The following is an 18,102-nucleotide window of genomic DNA, read 5'->3' as shown; positions in this document are numbered from 1 at the left end:
GAGGCCGCCCTGCTCCTCCTGCACAGCCGCACCGCCACGAACAGGAGCACCGACAAGAGGAACAGCGACGACACCGAGGCCAACGCCACCACCAGGTAGACTGTAAGCGAGTCGGCCTGGGCCTGGGCCGGGGCCGCCTCAGGGAGAGGCAGGTAGGGCTGGGAGAAGCCGTCCACCAGGAGCACGTGCAGCGTGGCGGTGGCCGAGAGCGGAGGCTCGCCATTGTCCTTGACCAGCACCACCAGCCTGTGCTTGGCCGCGTCGCGCTCGCTCAGTAGCCTGGCGGTGCGCACCTCGCCATTGTGCGCCCACACGCCGAACAGCCCGGGCTCCGTGGCCTTGAGCAGCTGGTACGACAGCCAGGCGTTCTGGCCCGAGTCGCCGTCCACCGCCACCACCTTGGTCACCAGGTAGCCCGGCTCGGCCGCCCGGGGCACCAGCTCTGTGCAGGGCGCGGAGCCGTTCTGCAGCGGGTACAGCACGAAGGGCGAGTTGTCGTTGGCGTCCAGCACCAGCACGCGCACCAGCGCCTCGCTGCTCAGCGCCGGGGAGCCGCGGTCTGTGGCGCCCACGCGGAACTCGAACTCCTGCAGGGCCTCGTAGTCCAGCGATCGGAGGGCGAACAGGTGGCCGTTGTCTGTGTTGATGGAGACTAGGGAGGCGAGGGGCAGGTGCGGGTCCTGGGGCGGCAGCAGCGAGTAGGTGAACTGGGCGTTGGTGCCTGAGTCTCTGTCTGTGGCGCTGACACTGCCGATGTGCAGGGCGGGGCTATTGTTCTCGCGGACGAACAGGGTGTAGGAGGTTTGCGTGAAGGCGGGGGCGTTGTCATTGACGTCGGAGACCAGCACGGTTATGTTGTGCTCGGTTTTCAGCCTTGGGGTCCCCAAGTCTGTGATGGTGATGGTGATGTTGTATTGGGCTCTGGTCTCTCTGTCCAGCGCCCCTTCTGTTACCAGCCTGTAGAAATTCTCAACAGAAGGTTTTAGCTTAAAAGGAACACCATCCTGAATTGAGCAAATCATTTTTCCATTTTCCCCAGAGTCTCGGTCTCGAATCCTAAACAGGGCCACTTCTGTCTCTGGAGAATTCTCGGGAATAGGGCTGGTAAGTGATGAAATACTGAGTTCCGGGAAGTTATCGTTAACATCTAGCACCTTAACAGAGACAGAGCATTTTCCAGAAAGTCCCCCACCATCAGATGCCTCTATATCTAGATCATATGAGGACATTGTCTCAAAATCTAGTTTTTTAATTAGTCGAATTTCTCCTGAAAGGCTGCTTAGCTCAAAAGGTTTGTTTATCTCCTGAGAGCTGTAAGAAACGGAGTATGATATCTCTCCATTTGTCCCAGTGTCTAAATCCCTAGCAGAGACCTTGACAACTAGGGAGCCTATTGGGCTGTTCTCTGGGACCTGCACCTCGTAGAGCGCCTGCGCAAACTCCGGGGCATTGTCATTGACGTCCAAGACCAAGATGAGGATCTGGACAGTGCCAGATCGGGGTGGAGAGCCACCGTCCACCGCTGTCAAGGTTAATCTGAGCTCGGCCTGCTCCTCGCGATCCAGTTCTGTGTCCAGCACCAGCTCTGGATATTTCCTGCCATCCCCTTGGGTGCGAGTGGAAACATGGAAATGAGAATTGGGAGAAATATTGTAGTTTTGAACGTTGTTGCTGCCCACGTCCAAGTCCCGAGCTTTTTTCAGAGGAAACACAGTCCCAAGGGAGCTAATTTCTGGGATTTTCAGCGTCATTTCTCTTTCAGGAAACTCAGGAGAATGATCATTTATGTCTCTCACTAGTAGTTCAGCTCGAAATACTTCCAAAGGATTTTTCAGTAACACTTGGAAATGCATTATACAGGGCTCGGTGGGGCCACACAGCTTCTCCCGGTCCAGCTTCTCATTTAATATCAACTGCCCGGTCTGCAGATCAAGCTGCAAGCCTTGTTCGTTATCCTCAGAAACTACCCGGGCTCCCCGCTCGGCTAGCTCCCCCACTCCCAGCCCTAGGTCATTGGCCAGGTTAGCCACAAAAGAACCTCTCTCTGTTTCCTCCATCACAGAATAGCGACGGGGTTCCCAGCCTGCCAGAGCCACTTCCAGTAAAAGAAGGAGAATCAGGACTTGCCTTTGTTCAGGAAAGCGCTCCCGTGTAGGCTCCATCTTTACTTCTGCACACCCCCTTTTCAAGGAATCGGAGTCAGTGTTACTTCAGGGAGCGATGGGACAGAGGCAGTGATCGATCTGCCCGTTGATAACCTGTCCGGAAATGTAGGAGAATAGCATTCTCCGGAGACACTGGTCCGTGCTCTGCTAACGGACTTTCCCCTTAGGCTGAAAGAGGTCTGAAGTAGCTCGTAGCATTTCATGGGCTTCGTTTCCTTTTTTTTGAAGCCTTAGCCTGCAGCGCCACCATGCGTTGTCTTTACTTCGAAACGAATTGCTACAATTGATCTATTCTCCATTCTATTAGGAGTTTGGAAAATGGGAGAAAATGATGTAATCGCAATATCACGCAATTATAATTATTAATTTCTTCATTCAAAGGGGTATTTTTGGTCTTTATGTGCCAAATTATGATACGCATCAGTAAACAACCGGGACATGGTCCCCACAGTCCAGAGCCTGTAGTCTGGGTGGGGTGCTCTGAGGGAAATTGAGACGTGAAAGAAGACATAATAGGGATCAGTCATCTTGTAATAATAATAACCCATAGCCACGTGATTTCTTAAAATTTTCTCAGCAAAACAAAATGAATTCTTTGATTTCTTTCAAATTTAGACAGCCTATGTACCAGAATTGTGCTCCCATTGGTTGAATTACATCAAGAAAAAGCTACACGTTCATTCCAGTGTGATATCCTTTCTACATAAAGTCAGAGAGTTATGATTTTATGAAAATTTTAAACTGTGGAAAAAAACATATGAAGGCACTTCCTGTATCTCTTACTTTGCTTTTCTTTTTTCTTTTCCTTTTTCCTTTTTCTTTTTTTATGAGATAGGGTCTTGCTCTATTGCCCAGGAGTGAGTGCAGTGGCACAATCACTGCTCATTGCAGCCTCGACTGCCCAGGCTCAAGTGATCCTCCCACCTCAGCAACTGTAGCTGGGACCACAGTTGCGCATCACCATGCCTGGCTAATGTTTTAATTATTTGTAAAGATGAAGTCTTGCTATGTTGCCCAGGCTGGTCTCAAATTTCTGAGCTCAAGCAATCCTCCCGCCACAGCCTCCCAAAGTGCTGAGGTTATAGGCACGAGTTGCTGTACCCAGCCCTGCCTCGTCTCAGATTTATTATCGTCAGACATAGCATAGATGTACTCATTTCGTTGTTTCCTTTCTGTTTCAACCTCACGTGTTAGAACTTGATTTTGTTCACTGCTGCATCGCCAGTATCTAAAATAATCCCCGGCACATGATTGGTGCTCAATAAATATTTGTTAAATGGATACATTAATAAATCACAATTAATTTTAAAATTCTGACAGATAGGTTCTCCTCCTACTGTAGAAGTCCCCTCTTCTGCTGGGATTCAAGTCCATTATATAAGATGGATAAACAAAGACAGCATGTTCATAAGGTAGGTATTTCCTATGCCCTTTAAACAGTAATGAGAAGTAACTCAGAATGGCCTAAAATGTCATTTCATTAAGTGGCAAAATAACCTAGCTACCCATAAGCAAGGGATATATTATATAATAGAAAGAAACACCATAACAAGATTATCATGACCCTAAAGATAATGATTATGTCTCTTTTAGACACACATTTTTCATTGTCAAGTTTTTTTTACAGTAATGTTATTATGACACTTATGATATTCAAAACGCTCATATAATAAAATTTTCTAAGACTCTCTATTAAACATTTCAAAGACTGTACTGTTGGAAAGATCCTTCAGTTTTTCTGAAACTTATATATTCTAACAAACCTAGTGCATGTCCCTTACAGACTACTAATATTTTACAACCTCCTTGATCCCAAATGTTGTCATATTAATATGAAAAGCCACAATAAAAACTCAATAGTAAGAAGGGTCTGACTTACCAACAATGCAAGAATATCTAAACATGCTTTTGACAACAAAAACCTCACTTAGGTCTCTTAATTAGAGGGAAATTTATTAAAAAGCACATATTTGTCTCCAAAAACCCAAGGGAAAAGCAGGCTTGGGAGGGACTGGAAAATCGAAAACAGGAAAATCTACAACAAGGTCATTCTTTTGATATCTTCTTTTTTCTTGTCTCTCAGTAGATTGATGTCCTGTATTTCTTTTCAAGTGTTTAGCCAGATATGACACCACTTTCTGGTTATGTTCCTAACAAAGAGACTATATTGTATCTGGTTTCTAAAGCCATTTTTAAAAAAAAATAGATAGAATCAGATTAGGCCAGCTAAGATCATCTTATTTTTGTGTTTGAAATCACAGAGGGAGTTGGGTCATATAAAATAAATGTGGCTGCAACATTACACTTCTGCTAAAGACAGGGAGAAGTTTCCAGAAAAAGATCAGGTGGGCTAGATAGGCACTACAAAAGGGAGCTATGATTTTTTAAATCTTGAGATAATCTAATAATCATTAAGTAATGCTCATATGGCCGGGCGAGGTGGCTCACGCCTGTAATCCCACACTTTGGAAGGCAGAGGGGAGTGTATCACTTGAGGTCAGGAGTTTGAGACCAGCCAAACTCCAGGAGCCAGTTTGAGTTTGGCCAACACGGTGAAACCCCATCTCTACTAAAACAAGGGGCCTGTAATCCCAGCTACTCGGGAGGCTGAGGCAGGAGAATCACTTGAACCAGGAAGCGAGGTTGCAGTGAGCGAGATTGCGCCATTGCACTCCAGCCTGGGCGACAAGGGTGAAACTCTGTCTCAATAATAATAATACTAATACTTATATATGTTATATAATTAAGGTTATAAAAAGAGCAGAAAAGTCTTTAAGTTTGGGGAAAAATGTAGTCTTTCCCACATCATGCTATTGTGAAATAAAACCACGCAATTTTGCAGACACTTCTCCATTAAAATTCAAGACAGGTAAGCATAAGACAGATTAAACAGAGTATGTACTAATAATCACTATATCATCGTTCTTGTCTTCTAAGCATCAAAAGTTTAGAAAAGCTTTCTTTAATGAAACAGAATGGGGCTGGAGTTTTCAAATCAACAGCCTGTGATTTTGAAAAGTTGATAAATTGAACAAATATGACTTTTCATTAGTGAGTAAACTTGAAAATTGTATTCATCAAAATGGACATGATAAAAGGAGACTAAGTATGAACAAATAAAGAAAATGTCTAATCTTAACTAGGAAAATGAAAGCAGCAAAATCTTAGAAAATCTATATAGAACAAAAAATATAACAGAGACTTAATATATTGATAAAGAACTAACCTTTATCCTTAATGCTCTGAAAAATATACAGATTCTTAATTGAATCCAAAACCATTTACAAAGTTGGACTTATTCTACCGTCATTCAGAGCGCCCGGATGCTTAGGGATAACAGACTTCAGGAATTTGAACTCATTTGTCGGGGAGCTTCCAGTCAGACACACTTCATACTGGTACCTCTGGGATAGGGTCCTGGTGCGGCTTATGTCCACCAGATGCCTGGAAAGGGGTCCTCGGGCACCGAGCAGTGACCCACCGAGGCCACTCTGCTCCTCCTACACTGCCGCACCACCACGAACAGGAGCACTGAGAGAGGAAGAGCGACCACACCAAGGCCAATGCCATCACCAGGTAGACGGTAAGCAAGTCGCCCTGGACCTGGGCCAGGGCCGCCTCTGGGAGCGGCAGATAGGACTGGGAGAAGTCATCCACCAGGGGCCCGTGCAGCGTGGCGGTGGCCGAGAGCGGAGGCTCGCCATTGTCCTTGACCAGCACCACCAGCCTGTGCTTGGCCGCGTCGCGCTCGCTCAGCAGCCTGGCGGTGCGCACCTCGCCATTGTGCGCCCACACGCCGAACAGCCCGGGCTCCGTGGCCTTGAGCAGCTGGTACGACAGCCAGGCGTTCTGGCCCGAGTCGCCGTCCACCGCCACCACCTTGGTCACCAGGTAGCCCGGCTCGGCCGCCCGGGGCACCAGCTCTGTGCAGGGCGCGGAGCCGTTCTGCAGCGGGTACAGCACGAAGGGAGCGTTGTCGNCATCCACCAGGGGCCCGTGCAGCGTGGCGGTGGCCGAGAGCGGAGGCTCGCTATTGTTCTTGACCAGCACCACCAGCCTGTGCTTGGCCGCGTCGCGCTCGCTCAACAGCCTGGCGGTGCGCACCTCGCCATTGTGCGCCCACACGCGGAACAGCCCGGGCTCCGTGGCCTTGAGCAGCTGGTACGACAGCCAGGCGTTCTGGCCCGAGTCGCCGTCCACCGCCACCACCTTGGTCACCAGGTAGCCCGGCTCGGCCGCCCAGGGCACCCGCTCGGTGCAGGGCGCGGAGCCGTTCTGCAGCGGGTACAGCATGAAGGGCGAGTTGTCGTTGGCGTCCAGCACCAGCACGCGCACCAGCGCCTCGCTGCTCAGCTCCGGGGAGCCGCGGTCTGTGGCACCCACGAGGAACTCGAACCCCTGTAGAGCCTAGTAGTCCAGCGATCGGAGGGCGAACAGGTGGCCGTTTTCTGTGCTGATGGAGATCAGGGAGGCGAGGCGCAGGTGCGGGTTCGGTGGCAGCAGCGAGTAGGTGACCTGGGCGTTGGTGCCCAAGTGTCTGTGGCGCTGACGCTGCCAATGTGCAGGGCGGGGCTGTTGTTCTCGCGGACGAACAGGGTGTAGGAGGTTTGGGTGAAGGCGGGAGCGTTGTCATTGACGTAGGAGACCAGCACGGTTACACGGTACTCGGTTTTCAGCCTAGGCGTTCCCTAGTCCAAGGCTGTGATGGTGAGTTGTACTCGGCTCTAAACTCTCTGTCCAGTGGTCCTTCTGTTAACAGCCAGTAGAAATTCTAAACGGAAGGTTTCAGCATGAACAGAACATCATTTTGAATTGAGCAAACTATTCTTCCATTTTCCTCAGAATCTCGGTCTGAAATGCTGAAAAGAGCTACCACATCTCGGGAGAATTTTCGCGGATGGGGCTTGTGAATGAAGCCATGGTCAGTTCTGGAGCGTTATCGTTTATATCTACCATCTGTATTATGACGGCGCATTTTTCATGAAGACCTGCCCCATCACAGTCTTTAATATCCACCTCATATGACACAATTTTTTCAAAATCTAATTTTCTGATCATTTTAATTTCTCCCGTTCGTTCATTAAGTGCAAATGTCTTAGAAATCTCTTCATCACCATAAAAAGTGAGTAGAATATTTCACCATTAATTCCCATGTCTAAATCTCTAGCGGAAACAGTGGCAACAAGGGATTCCAAGGGGCTGTTTTCTGATATCTGCACCTGATAGAGTGGCTGCACAGACTCAAGCACATTGCCATTGATGTCCAAGGTTTCAACGAGGACCAGAGCAGTCCCAGTTCTGGGAGAAGCCCTGCCATTTACTGCCATGAGAGTTAACCCGAACTCAGCCTGCTCCTCCCGATCCAGGGCTTTGTCCAGAACCAGCTCTGGGTATTTTCTGCCTTCACTGCCATTTTGGGTGAGAACGTGGACATGGGAGTTGGGGTTGGTGGTGTAGTTATGAGTGTTATTGATGCCCACATCCAAATCTTGTGTGTTTTTCAGAGGAAACACAGTTCCTGGAGGAGTATTTTCCATGATTTTCAAAATAATTTCTACTTCTGGGAATACAGGGGAATTGTCATTTATGTTACTGACCAAACGTTTAAACCTATATACCTCCAAAGGTTCTTCCAGTAACACTTGGAATTGCAGCACACAAGGCTCAGTGAGGTCACACAATTCTTCCTGATTCAGTTTCTCATTTACTTGCAGGTCTCCAGTCTGAAGGTTTAGCTGAAAATATTTTTTTGTTATTGTTAAAAATGACCCAAGCCCTCCGCCGGGATATTTTTCTTACTTCTAGCCCTAGGTCCTTTGCTACATTGGCCACAAAAGAACCGCTTTCTGTTTCTTCTGCTACAGTATAAACATTTCACTCCGCGCAAGTCTGAGACAGCATAACAAAGAGAAGCAGCACTTGCCTTATTCTAGGAAAATGCTCCTTTTCAGCCTCCATTTCTCCAACACCAACATCATTCAGGGTCTGGATGCCTATGTTGGGTTGGTAGGCAATCTGCTCTGGGAATCAATCCTTGCCACAACGCAATTTTCTGTTAAGAAAGCCTCTTCTTGGGTCTAATGACTGCTAGCACAGTAGATGAAGAGATTCATTCTAACATTTCAGGGGTATGAACTTAGGTGATATACTAGCTAAAGCTGGTTTATTATGCAAACTCAATAGGTAGCTTAAGGAGTTGTGGATAACTTATTTGTGAATATTGTCTAAGGACTGTGAGCTTGCTATGTTGAATTGTTACAGTATCTAAAATAATTTGTAAAGAGCATCACCATCTATTGTTAATGATGAGATACACATATGTTGAAGCTGAGAGTCACTGAAACCTTTAAGAGGGAGACAGCTAAGATCATAGATATAAAAGCTGAAGTTAAAGTAAAAAGTAAAATGCAGAAGAAAATGTGTTAAGTTCACCTGAAATAGCACGTTAAGCATATTCCCAACTGGAGAAGATCTCAACTGATTTTTAGTAAGCAATCATATATCTCTTGTGGATTCATTGGAATCCTGAAACCCTAGCATGGAACTGAAATTCTCACTTCTAAGGAAAGAGAAAACATTTTGGGGAGGAGACTTGGGGTCTTCCCAACTGTGCCAACTTTAACCAATGTTTTACTCACAATGTTTAAATAATAGACACTATTATGTGTTCTGGCATTCTAATTACCTAGCTAACTGAGAAAACTAAGGATGAGCCAAATGTAAGAATTGTGGTTTATATTGGTTTCTCTTAAGGTATAAATAGCTCAAATCAACATTCTACTTTAGAATGTTTTCTTCTATACAAACAAATTTGATTAAACTTTCAAAATATGAGAACATGCCAGTCACAGTCAAAATCTGATGGACAATTTTCCTTATAGAAATATATTGGTCATGGATCCAAATTCACTATTATGTGAAGAAAATGTGTCCTGAATGTCTATGCATTTTTTAATATTAATGGGATAGAAGCTTGTACCTATGTCAGTAACCTAATGGATCAAAGTTAGTTTTTCATTCCCATCTTTCTTCTCTTGGATAAAGTTTCTCCTTTCTAAGATCTTAGCTCCTAGGTTTGGCAGAAACTTAAATTTTTTCATGAGGTTTTCTAGCAATAGGGTATATTAATTAAATGTTTATTACTATAACTGAAATCATGAGTCAATCCATATGATCTATAAATTGGGATTATTTGTGGAGCAAGAAGATTTTACATTACATGAGAAAAATAATTTTGTTCACACTGAGCTTAACAAGTAATTTTAAAAGAAGGAGTCTGCTAAGGAAGGTATGATGATCCTGAGAAAAGGTACAGAAACCCAAAACTTAACAATTTTAGTGTTATTATTATTATTTAAACTAAAAGTATTATTTAAAAGTAATCCTGGGACATATAAAATAATGGAGGGAAAGTTAAGTTAATGAGACATTTCATAAAGCCCTTTGCAGCATTTATCTGTTGAAAGACCTCATAAATTATTTACAAATTTAAATTTTGTTACATAAGCCTCTAGTATAGATTTGTTATCTCTAGGCTTGTACATATTGTATTTCATTCATTAAGTTAACATTAGAAGCATGCAATAAAAGACCAGGGTTTCGTGGTAGGTAATCTAATTGAGTACTCAAGGTTGTACATACCTTTCAAGTCTCTTCTGATTTCAAGAAATCCCACTTCAAGATAGGTTAAACAAAGGAATTTTACTATTAGCAATGGAGTCTTACTGTAGAACCCAAGGGCAATAAGACATTGGAGACTTAGGAGGAACTGAACTTAGGTGGACAGGTCTAGAACTAAGTAGCTATTTTAGTCTCTACTGTTTTCTAGGCTTCTGCCTCCTCCACTCTTATTCCTTTCCACTTTTACTTTCCTTCCATTTTCTCTCCCTCTTTTTCTCTCTATCTAGAAAACTTATAAACATGGCTACCTCAGCACACGTTCAACATTTATTCAAGAGGAAAAAGTAGATGAACTATACCTCAATCACAAATTTAGGGGTTTGGAGAATGTAGCTATTCCAGCTTAAATTAGGAATCTATCACAGGACCAATAAAAAGTGATCAGGGCTCTTGCCTATAATCCCAATACTTTGGGAAGCTGATGTGGTAGGATCACTAGAGCCCAGAAGTTCAAGACTAGCCCATGTGACATGGCAAGACCCCACCTCTTAAAAAAATATATGGGGGGAGGGGGGCGTGTAAGAAAAGAAGGCCTGCAATGGAATAAGCATCACACTAGTGATCACCTCTCTTAGGTAGTATAGAGAAGTTCTCAGACAAGAAAGGATCGTGAGCTGGATATATACATCTTAATTCAAACAAGGTTTTGAATATATTTAAATAAAACAACATCTACTAGCATATATATGGTTCACACATAATTATGGAAAAAAAAAACCCTCAGTACAGGAAAAATTCTCTGCAATGTTTGCCAGAAAAGTAGAATGAAAAGATTATAGGTTTTAAAAAAAGAAACCTAAATTAGATAATATCTTAGAAACCAACCTAACCAGATAACAAGCAATTATTTTTATTAATATCATGCATTTACCTCTATAATAATATTCTCAATCATATAAAAACTGCTTTGGTTAGAGGATCCACAGTCAGAACACTCAGAAAATACGAATGAGCCCAGTGTGCAATTAAACTTGAAGGGAAAATAATGTGTATGTGAACATATTATTTGAGGTTGTATTTCAAAACAATGACTAAGCAAATTCCAGCTCTCTCAATTTTTTCACTATTAAAACAACAAAAAATAGTCTTAAATTCTTGTAACTTCTGAAAACTCTTGAATAAAATGCAGTTACCCAAAATGAAAAACTCTACATAACAAAAAGATTTCAAAGAAATAGACTCATTCTAAAAGTTCTGCATCATAATCAGATCCCTAATTGAATTCCATGCCATTCAGAAAGGTGGGGCTTTCTCCATTTCGCTGTCCTGGGGCAGCAGATTGGGAATTATCGGCTTCAGGAACTTGAACTCATTTGTCCCGGAGCCTCCCGTCAGACACACCTCGTACTGGTAGCTCTGGGACAGGGTCCCGGTGCCGCTCACGTCCACCAGATGCCCTGGAAAGGGACCCTCGGGCACCGAGCAGCGGCCCACCGAGGCCGCCCTGCTTCTCCTGCACAGCCGCACCGCCACGAACAGGAGCACCGACAAGAGGAACAGCGAAGACACCGAGGCCAACGCCACCACCAGGTAGATGGTGAGCGAGTCGGCCCGGGCCTGGGCCGGGGCCGCCTCAGGGAGAGGCAGGTAGGGCTGGGAGAAGCCGTCCACCAGGAGTACGTGTAGCGTGGCGGTGGCCGAGCGCGGAGGCTCATTGTCCTTGAACAGCACCACCAGCCTGTGCTTGGGCCGGTCCCGCTCACTCAGGCGCCTGGCATGGCCACCTCGGCCATTGTGGCGCCCGACACGCCGAACAGCCCGGGGGTCTCCGTGGCCTTTGACACTGGTACGACAGCCAGCTTCTGACCCGAAGCCGCCCGTCACACCCCACCACCTGTCCCAGTAAACGCTTCCCGCCGCGGGGCCACTCGGGCAAGCGCGAGCCGTTCTCCGTGGGTAACAGCAACGAAGGCGAGCTTTCGTTGGCGGTCCAGCACCAGCCAACGCCACCGCCAGCGCCGTCGCCTGCTCCAGCGCCCGGGACCCGTGGTTTTGGCTCCCACGCGGAACTCGAAGCCTGCCAGGCCTCGTAGTCCCAGCGACCGAGCCCAGGCCGCGAACAAGGTGCCGTTGTCTGCCCCGTTGCCCCGACGACCCAGGGAGGGAGGGCAGGTGCGGGTCCTGGGCGGCCAGCAGCGGAGTAGGGACCTGGCGTTGGTTCTGGATCTCTTCTCGTGGCCTACCGCCCATGTCACGGAGGCTGTTCTTCTCGCGACGAACAGGGTTAGGAGGTTTGGCGGTGAAGCGGGCCGTGTCCATTGACGCGATCGGAGACCAGCACGGTTATGTTGTGCTCGGTTTTCAGCCTGGGTGTCCCCAAGTCGGTCACGGTGATGGTGATGTTATATTCATTTCTGATCTCTCTGTCCAGTGGGTGCTCTGTTACCAGAGTGTAAAAATTCTTGAAGGTAGGCTTCAAGACAAAGGGGAGGTTGTCCTGAATTGAGCAAACCATTCTCCCATTGTCTCCAGAGTCTTGGTCTCGTATGCTGAAGACAGCGACCACCATCTCAGGTGAAGAGTTTTCCGGTATGGGGCTGGTAAGAGATGTCATGGCTATTTCTGGCGGGTTGTCATTCACATCTACAACCCGAACTAAAATGTTTGATTTTCCAGAAAGGCTCCCACCGTCAATGGCCTGAATGTTTATGATGTAAGATTGAATAATCTCGAAATCTAGAGGTGCTTTTAAATAGACTTCGCCAGAAATTGGATGGATTTCAAATGTTTTCCGTACATCTCTGGAGACGTGGGAAAATGAATAAGACAGTTCTCCATTTATTCCTGCATCTAAATCTGTAGCAGACACTTTGATGATCAAGGAGTCCAGAGGGCTGCTCTCAGGTACATGAACTTCATAGACTGGCTTCTCAAATTCAGGGGCATTGTCATTGATGTCCAGGACCACAACATTAATCAGTGTAGTCCCAGACCTGGGCGGAGACCCGCCATCCAAGGCTGTTAGCGTTAAACTAAGCTCAGACTCCTTTTCTCGATCCAGGGATTGGTCCAGTACCAACTCTGGATATTTTCTGCCCTCATCACTATGTCGTAATTTAAGGTGGAAATGGGGATTGGGACTTATTGTATAGTTTTGAACACCATTCTTTCCCACATCCAAGTCCTGAGCACTATCTATTTGGAATAAAGTTCCTAGAGTAGTACCTTCGGAGATTTTTAGAAGTATATGATTATTTAGGAACGTGGGAGTGTGATCATTTATGTCTTTGACCAAAAGCTCAGCCCGAAAAAATTGCAACGGATTTTCAAATAACACCTGGAAATGCAATATACAAGGCTCTGTGAGATCACAAAGTGCCTCCCGGTCCAGCTGCTCATTTAAGAGCAAGTCGCCGTTTTGTGGATCCAATCGTAAATAAGGTTTATAGTCGTCAAAGATGACTCTGGCGCCCCGTGCAACCAGGTCTTCCACATCCAAACCCATGTCTTTCACCACGTTGGCTATAAATGTGCCGACCTCCATTTCCTCTGCTGTGGAATAGCTCCAGGTCTCAGAACACACCAAAGACCCTCCCAGGAAAACAAAGAAAAGCAGCACTTGCCTTGTCCGCTGAGCTCTTCCCTTTCCCGGCTCCATGGCTCCTTAGCCAAACGTCCGTCTGGCGAAAACGTTTCAACTCAGTCTCTAGCAGCTCTTAAAGTTGCTCCTCTCACCTGTCAGCCTGGACCTTTGGGAATCTAGAAACTCGTAATCCTGTTGCAAAGGTGTTGATGGTGCCCTACCTTTTGAAAGCGCCTCTTTTCTCCTGGTTTCCCAGCGCTTTCAGTTCCCATGGTTAAGGGAAACCAGAGCATCTGCTGTTACAAAAATTTCACCATCTTATCCTGCAGCGCCACCATGCGACTCTGCAGATTTTCAGGTTTTAGATAAATTCCAATACGTTTCAGACAAAATATTAGTTTTTCTTGAGTGTTTGTCAATAAATTTAAATTATATTCTCCTCCTATATGCCTATTTTCCGAGTTGCATTTTTGTGATATGTGATGCTATTACCTTTCCATCATCAGCCACAATATGCTACAGCTGTGGTATAGATGTAAGAAGCATATTTCAGATGTAGCCCCTGCCTCAAACAAGTTATGATCTCTCTGTGAAGACAATATATTAAACAACTAAAGATAGTGAAGAATACTCTTACATGTAGTTGACTTTGTAGGCAAGAGATTTTTAGGAAAATTGGAAATGAGAATTAGAGGTCTTAGCTGTCTCCACAACTACTCAGAAAAGAGGAATGAGATCATCTACTTGAAAATGAACCTGGTATACGAAAACAGTTGCTTTGGAAAGGTTGGACATTTTGAGCTGCATAAATGGTACCATTTATTTAGGGATACTCACTAGGAGACTTAGCTGGCAAGAGTAGAAAATAAATGCTCAAAAGTAGTGAGTAAAGTAAAACATTTCTGATTTTTAATGTAAGAGCAAGTCCAGTTAAACATTTTTTTAAACGTGAACAAATTAGACCTCAGTGTAGTTGTGAAGCTGAATTTCATCATTTGCAGACCCAGGCTTTCCATAGGCACAATTCTAAATATGTTTATCTATCTATTAATTAATTAGTTTAGCAGATAGTTATTAAGAATATACTTTGTGCAAGGAATGGTCATAAGTGTCAGGGATAGAATGGTAAACAGATGTAGTTTCTGCCACACAAGAGGGAGACAGAAAAATGACCACATATTTTAAATAGAGCACAATGAATGTCATGATAAAGAAAGTTCATGCTACTACAAGGGCATAGATGATGGTTATCTAACCAGAATTTGGAAATACAAGACAGATTTTTCTGGAGAAAGTATATTCTAAATTGATACATTAAAAATTAGTAGAAGTACTTTAAACACAAATTGGGTATGGGGTAAAATTGTTCAGGAAAACTAAAAACAAGATTGTGCAAATCCAAATAAAGAGAAATATTTGGAAGAAATAAAATAAAATCAATGTGGCTAAGGCATAGAGCGAGAGGAGAGAAATGGTAAGAGTTGAAATTGGAAAGATAAGCAAATATTTTGTAACGTGTCAAGGCATTTGGACTTTACGTCAGTAGAAATGTAGGGTTATTAAAGGGATTATAATTAAAACAGAAAAGTGACATGATTATGTTTCTACTTTTTAAAAACATTATCCTGTTTCAGAGTTGAGAATAAATTAGAGAGGAATAAGATTAAAGGTGAGAGATTGATTACAAATGGTTGCAATAATACAAGTAAGAGGAAACATTGGCCTCAACTAGAAATGCAGTGAAGGGGTTGCATTAGAATGATAAAACAATAGGGGATATGTTGATAAACATGGAAGGAGTGGGGTAGAAAGGCAAGAAGGTAAATGTACTTTGTCTTCAGGCTTAGGCAACTGAGTGACTGTTGGGTCTATTAACCGATAAACACAGAAAGAGCAGAAGAAAGAGGAACAGATATGGAACTGGAGAAGGTATATTTAGTTTTGAGGAAGGGAACAATTTTAACTCAAAACTGTTGAGTTTGAGCATCCATATAGACAGTTATATAAATTAGCTTCTATTACATAAATGTAGTTGAGGAAAGATGTTTGGGCTATAGAGTCACATTTGGGATTTATTGGCATAAATGGTGATTAAAGCTCTTCAAGAAAGATAATATGTTGCAGATTAAAAGAAGTATATTTGAATTTGTGACTTCAGACGTGATGTAGTTTTCAGAGACTACCATCTCCAGAGAGAGGCCATGATTATAGGTGACTAGGCTATAGTAGAAGTGAGTGTTATTAGAGATGAAGAAGGCTAGAAACAGAGGTAGGTCAAACTATTGGACTCAGAATTGTTGTAAGGGATGGGCAAAGAGGAAAATTAAAAGAAGTCACATTTAAGAGATGAAATGCCTTTACACTACTTTCTTATCATCTGGAATAATTTAAAATTAAACTGATACCAAGTTGATTTCATGCTCTCATTTAATAGCTCTTACATGCAAAGATCATTTAGGTAGAAAGGTTTGCTAACTTCATTCAGTACATTAAAGATACCTTTCTATTATTTTCCATTGCTACTGTTGAGAAACGTGGAGCATAGCTGTCAGTCTGTCATGTGTTTGAGGATTCAATGTCCTCTTCCCATGGCTTTTGAAAAAAAGATTTCTCTTTTTCTTTGGTTTTCTGAACTTTCAATATAATGTTTCTAGATATGAATATCTTTTTAAACTTATCCTGTTAGGTTTATTTAGGTCTCTTAAATCTGCTTATTGATGTTTTCATCAATTTTGAAGAATTCAAATTATTATTTCTTTAACTATTGCTTCTGATGCAATTTTTCTCTTATCTCCTTGGGTTCTGGTTAAATGTACGTTAAGCTTTTTTCTTTGTCCTCTGTTTCTAATATTCTCTTCTGTATTTTTCATCTTATCAGCTTCATGACCTATATATTGGATAAATTATATCCTTGTCTATCTTTCTCTTCAGTAATTATTTGTTTAGCTGTATCTAATTTTCTATTAAATTTTCTAGTTGGTTTAAAATTTTGATCATTATAGTTTTTCATTTCTAGGAGTTTTATTTGTTTTCTTATCTGTCAAATTTTATAGTATTTTTCCCTGTACACCTTCAAATTTAACTTTTATTTCAATTAAATTACCTAGCATATTATAGACTGTGTCTGATAATTACAATATTTGAAATGCTTGCAAGTTTATTTTTATGTTCCTTTTCTCTGCTGGCTGTCACTCATAGTGTCATGTTCCCTTGTGTATGCACTTATCTTCGACTGTTTATGTTAAGAACATAAAAAACTAGTTGTATGAATGATTTGAGGCTTAGAGTGAATAAACATTCAAACATTCAAAACTATAAGAAGTCACATTCACATTCACTATAAGAAGTCAGATTTCATTAAAGATCTGCATTTGGGCCGGGTGCGGTGGCTCAAGCCTGTAATCCCAGCACTTTGGGAGGCCGAGACGGGCAGATCACAAGGTCAGGAGATCGAGACCATCCTGGCTAATATGGTGAAACCCCGTCTCTACTAAAGAATACAAAAAACTAGCCGGGCGACGAGGCGGGCGCCTGTAGTCCCAGCTACTTGGGAGGCGGAGGCAGGAGAATGGCGTGAACCTGGGAGGCGGAGCTTGCAGTGAGCTGAGATCCGGCCACCGTACTCCAGCCTGGGCGAAAAGACCAGACCCCCTCAAAAAAAAAAAAAAAAAAAAAAAAAAGATCTGCATTTGATTCTATCAGTTCCTGGAGCACTACCTGTCAATGATCACCTTAAATCAAGTTTAAGGCTAAAAATCAAGTTAAAGGCTAAAAATCAAGTTCAAGGCTGAAATTCCCCACAACGGCTCATGCATTTCCAGTTTACTCTCACTCCAAGGGTTTGGCTCTTAGGGGTCCATGCTTATTAATAGAGGTTCACGTTTTCCAGGATTCCCAAGGAAAAAGTAGATTTTGGACTTATCTCCCTGGGTTTCTTTTTAACATTAACTCTAACCTGACAATGTATTAATGTCTTAATAGCTCATTGTTTTCAGTGAAGTCATTGTGCTACATAATTTTATCATCCTTGTTAAAATGTAAAGTCTCAGGGATATTGTTGCAACTAAAATTACAAGTAAACTCTTAGCTTTCATGTTCTATGGGCAACTGATTATTTTGGAAGGCAACAGAAATAATACGTATTTTTAAACAACTTCAGCTGATCAATACTAAATCAATTCAACAATGACATAATGAATTTAAACAATCTCTTGGAAGAGACAACTGTCATTTACATTGGTATTCATTCTAACTTCTTTCTATACCCCTTGTTCCCCTATATATACATAAATAGCTTTCCTATATTCTCTTTTCTCTCCCTTCATAATGTGTATTAATATACTTGCATATTTCTATAAATATAAGATATTGTGTATATCACTGTACTGTAAATCTTTGTCTCTTTTTTCTTTTACAACATTTGAGATTTATTCATGTAGAGGGGGCGGAGCAAGATGGCCGAATAACAGCTCCAGTCTCCAACTCCCAGCGCGAGCGACACAGAAGACCGGTGATTTCTGCATTTTCAACTGAGGTACTGGGGTCATCTCACTAGGGAGTGCCGGACAATTGGTACTGGTCAGCTGCTGCAGCCCGACCAGCGAGAGCTGAAGCAGGGCGAGGCATCCCCTCACCTGGGAAGCGCAAGGGGGAAGGGAATCCCTTTTCCTAGCCAGGGGAACTGAGACACACAACACCTGGAAAATCGGGTAACTCCCACCCCAATACTGCGCT

The 18,102-nt window shown here is 43.5% G+C and overlaps 3 protein-coding genes and 1 pseudogene across 5 annotated transcripts in view; all 4 read right to left on the bottom strand.

Annotated features, from left to right (window-relative positions):
- LOC108530186 (protocadherin beta-15) overlaps positions 1–18,102 on the bottom strand; it is a 172,872-nt gene that overhangs the window by 7,831 nt on the left and 146,939 nt on the right. The window contains exon 1 of one of the 3 annotated variants that reach the window (XM_017872881.1): positions 247–2,527. The exons of 1 other annotated variant lie outside the window; for it this stretch is intronic. In XM_017872881.1, the coding sequence (XP_017728370.1) occupies positions 247–2,162 (1,916 nt within the window). In that variant the 5' untranslated portion in view covers positions 2,163–2,527. Of the gene's footprint in view, positions 1–137; positions 2,528–18,102 lie in introns of those variants that run through there. One more of the 3 variants, XM_017872883.1, reaches the window with a different exon arrangement.
- Positions 1–18,102, bottom strand: part of LOC108530188 (protocadherin beta-13) — a 61,557-nt gene that overhangs the window by 24,027 nt on the left and 19,428 nt on the right. Inside the window, exon 2 of the mRNA XM_017872886.1 lies at positions 5,568–5,939. Coding sequence (XP_017728375.1) covers positions 5,568–5,939 — 372 coding nt within the window. The remainder of the gene's footprint in view (positions 1–5,567; positions 5,940–18,102) is intronic.
- On the bottom strand, positions 6,050–8,027 carry LOC108530153 (protocadherin beta-8-like; annotated as a pseudogene).
- On the bottom strand, positions 9,511–13,657 carry LOC108530187 (protocadherin beta-18-like). The gene is given in 5 exon segments (XM_017872885.1): positions 9,511–11,591; positions 11,594–11,625; positions 11,628–11,772; positions 11,774–12,072; positions 12,075–13,657. Coding segments are annotated over 5 exon segments (2,358 nt in total). The 5' UTR covers positions 13,444–13,657; the 3' UTR covers positions 9,511–11,078.

The sequence above is a fragment of the Rhinopithecus bieti genome, unplaced genomic scaffold (genome assembly GCF_001698545.2).
Source record: "Rhinopithecus bieti isolate Rb0 unplaced genomic scaffold, ASM169854v2 scaffold_7438, whole genome shotgun sequence".
Lineage (NCBI taxonomy): Eukaryota > Metazoa > Chordata > Mammalia > Primates > Cercopithecidae > Rhinopithecus > Rhinopithecus bieti.
Note: the sequence above shows the minus strand (reverse complement) of the source record. Positions and strands in the feature narration are given on the sequence as shown.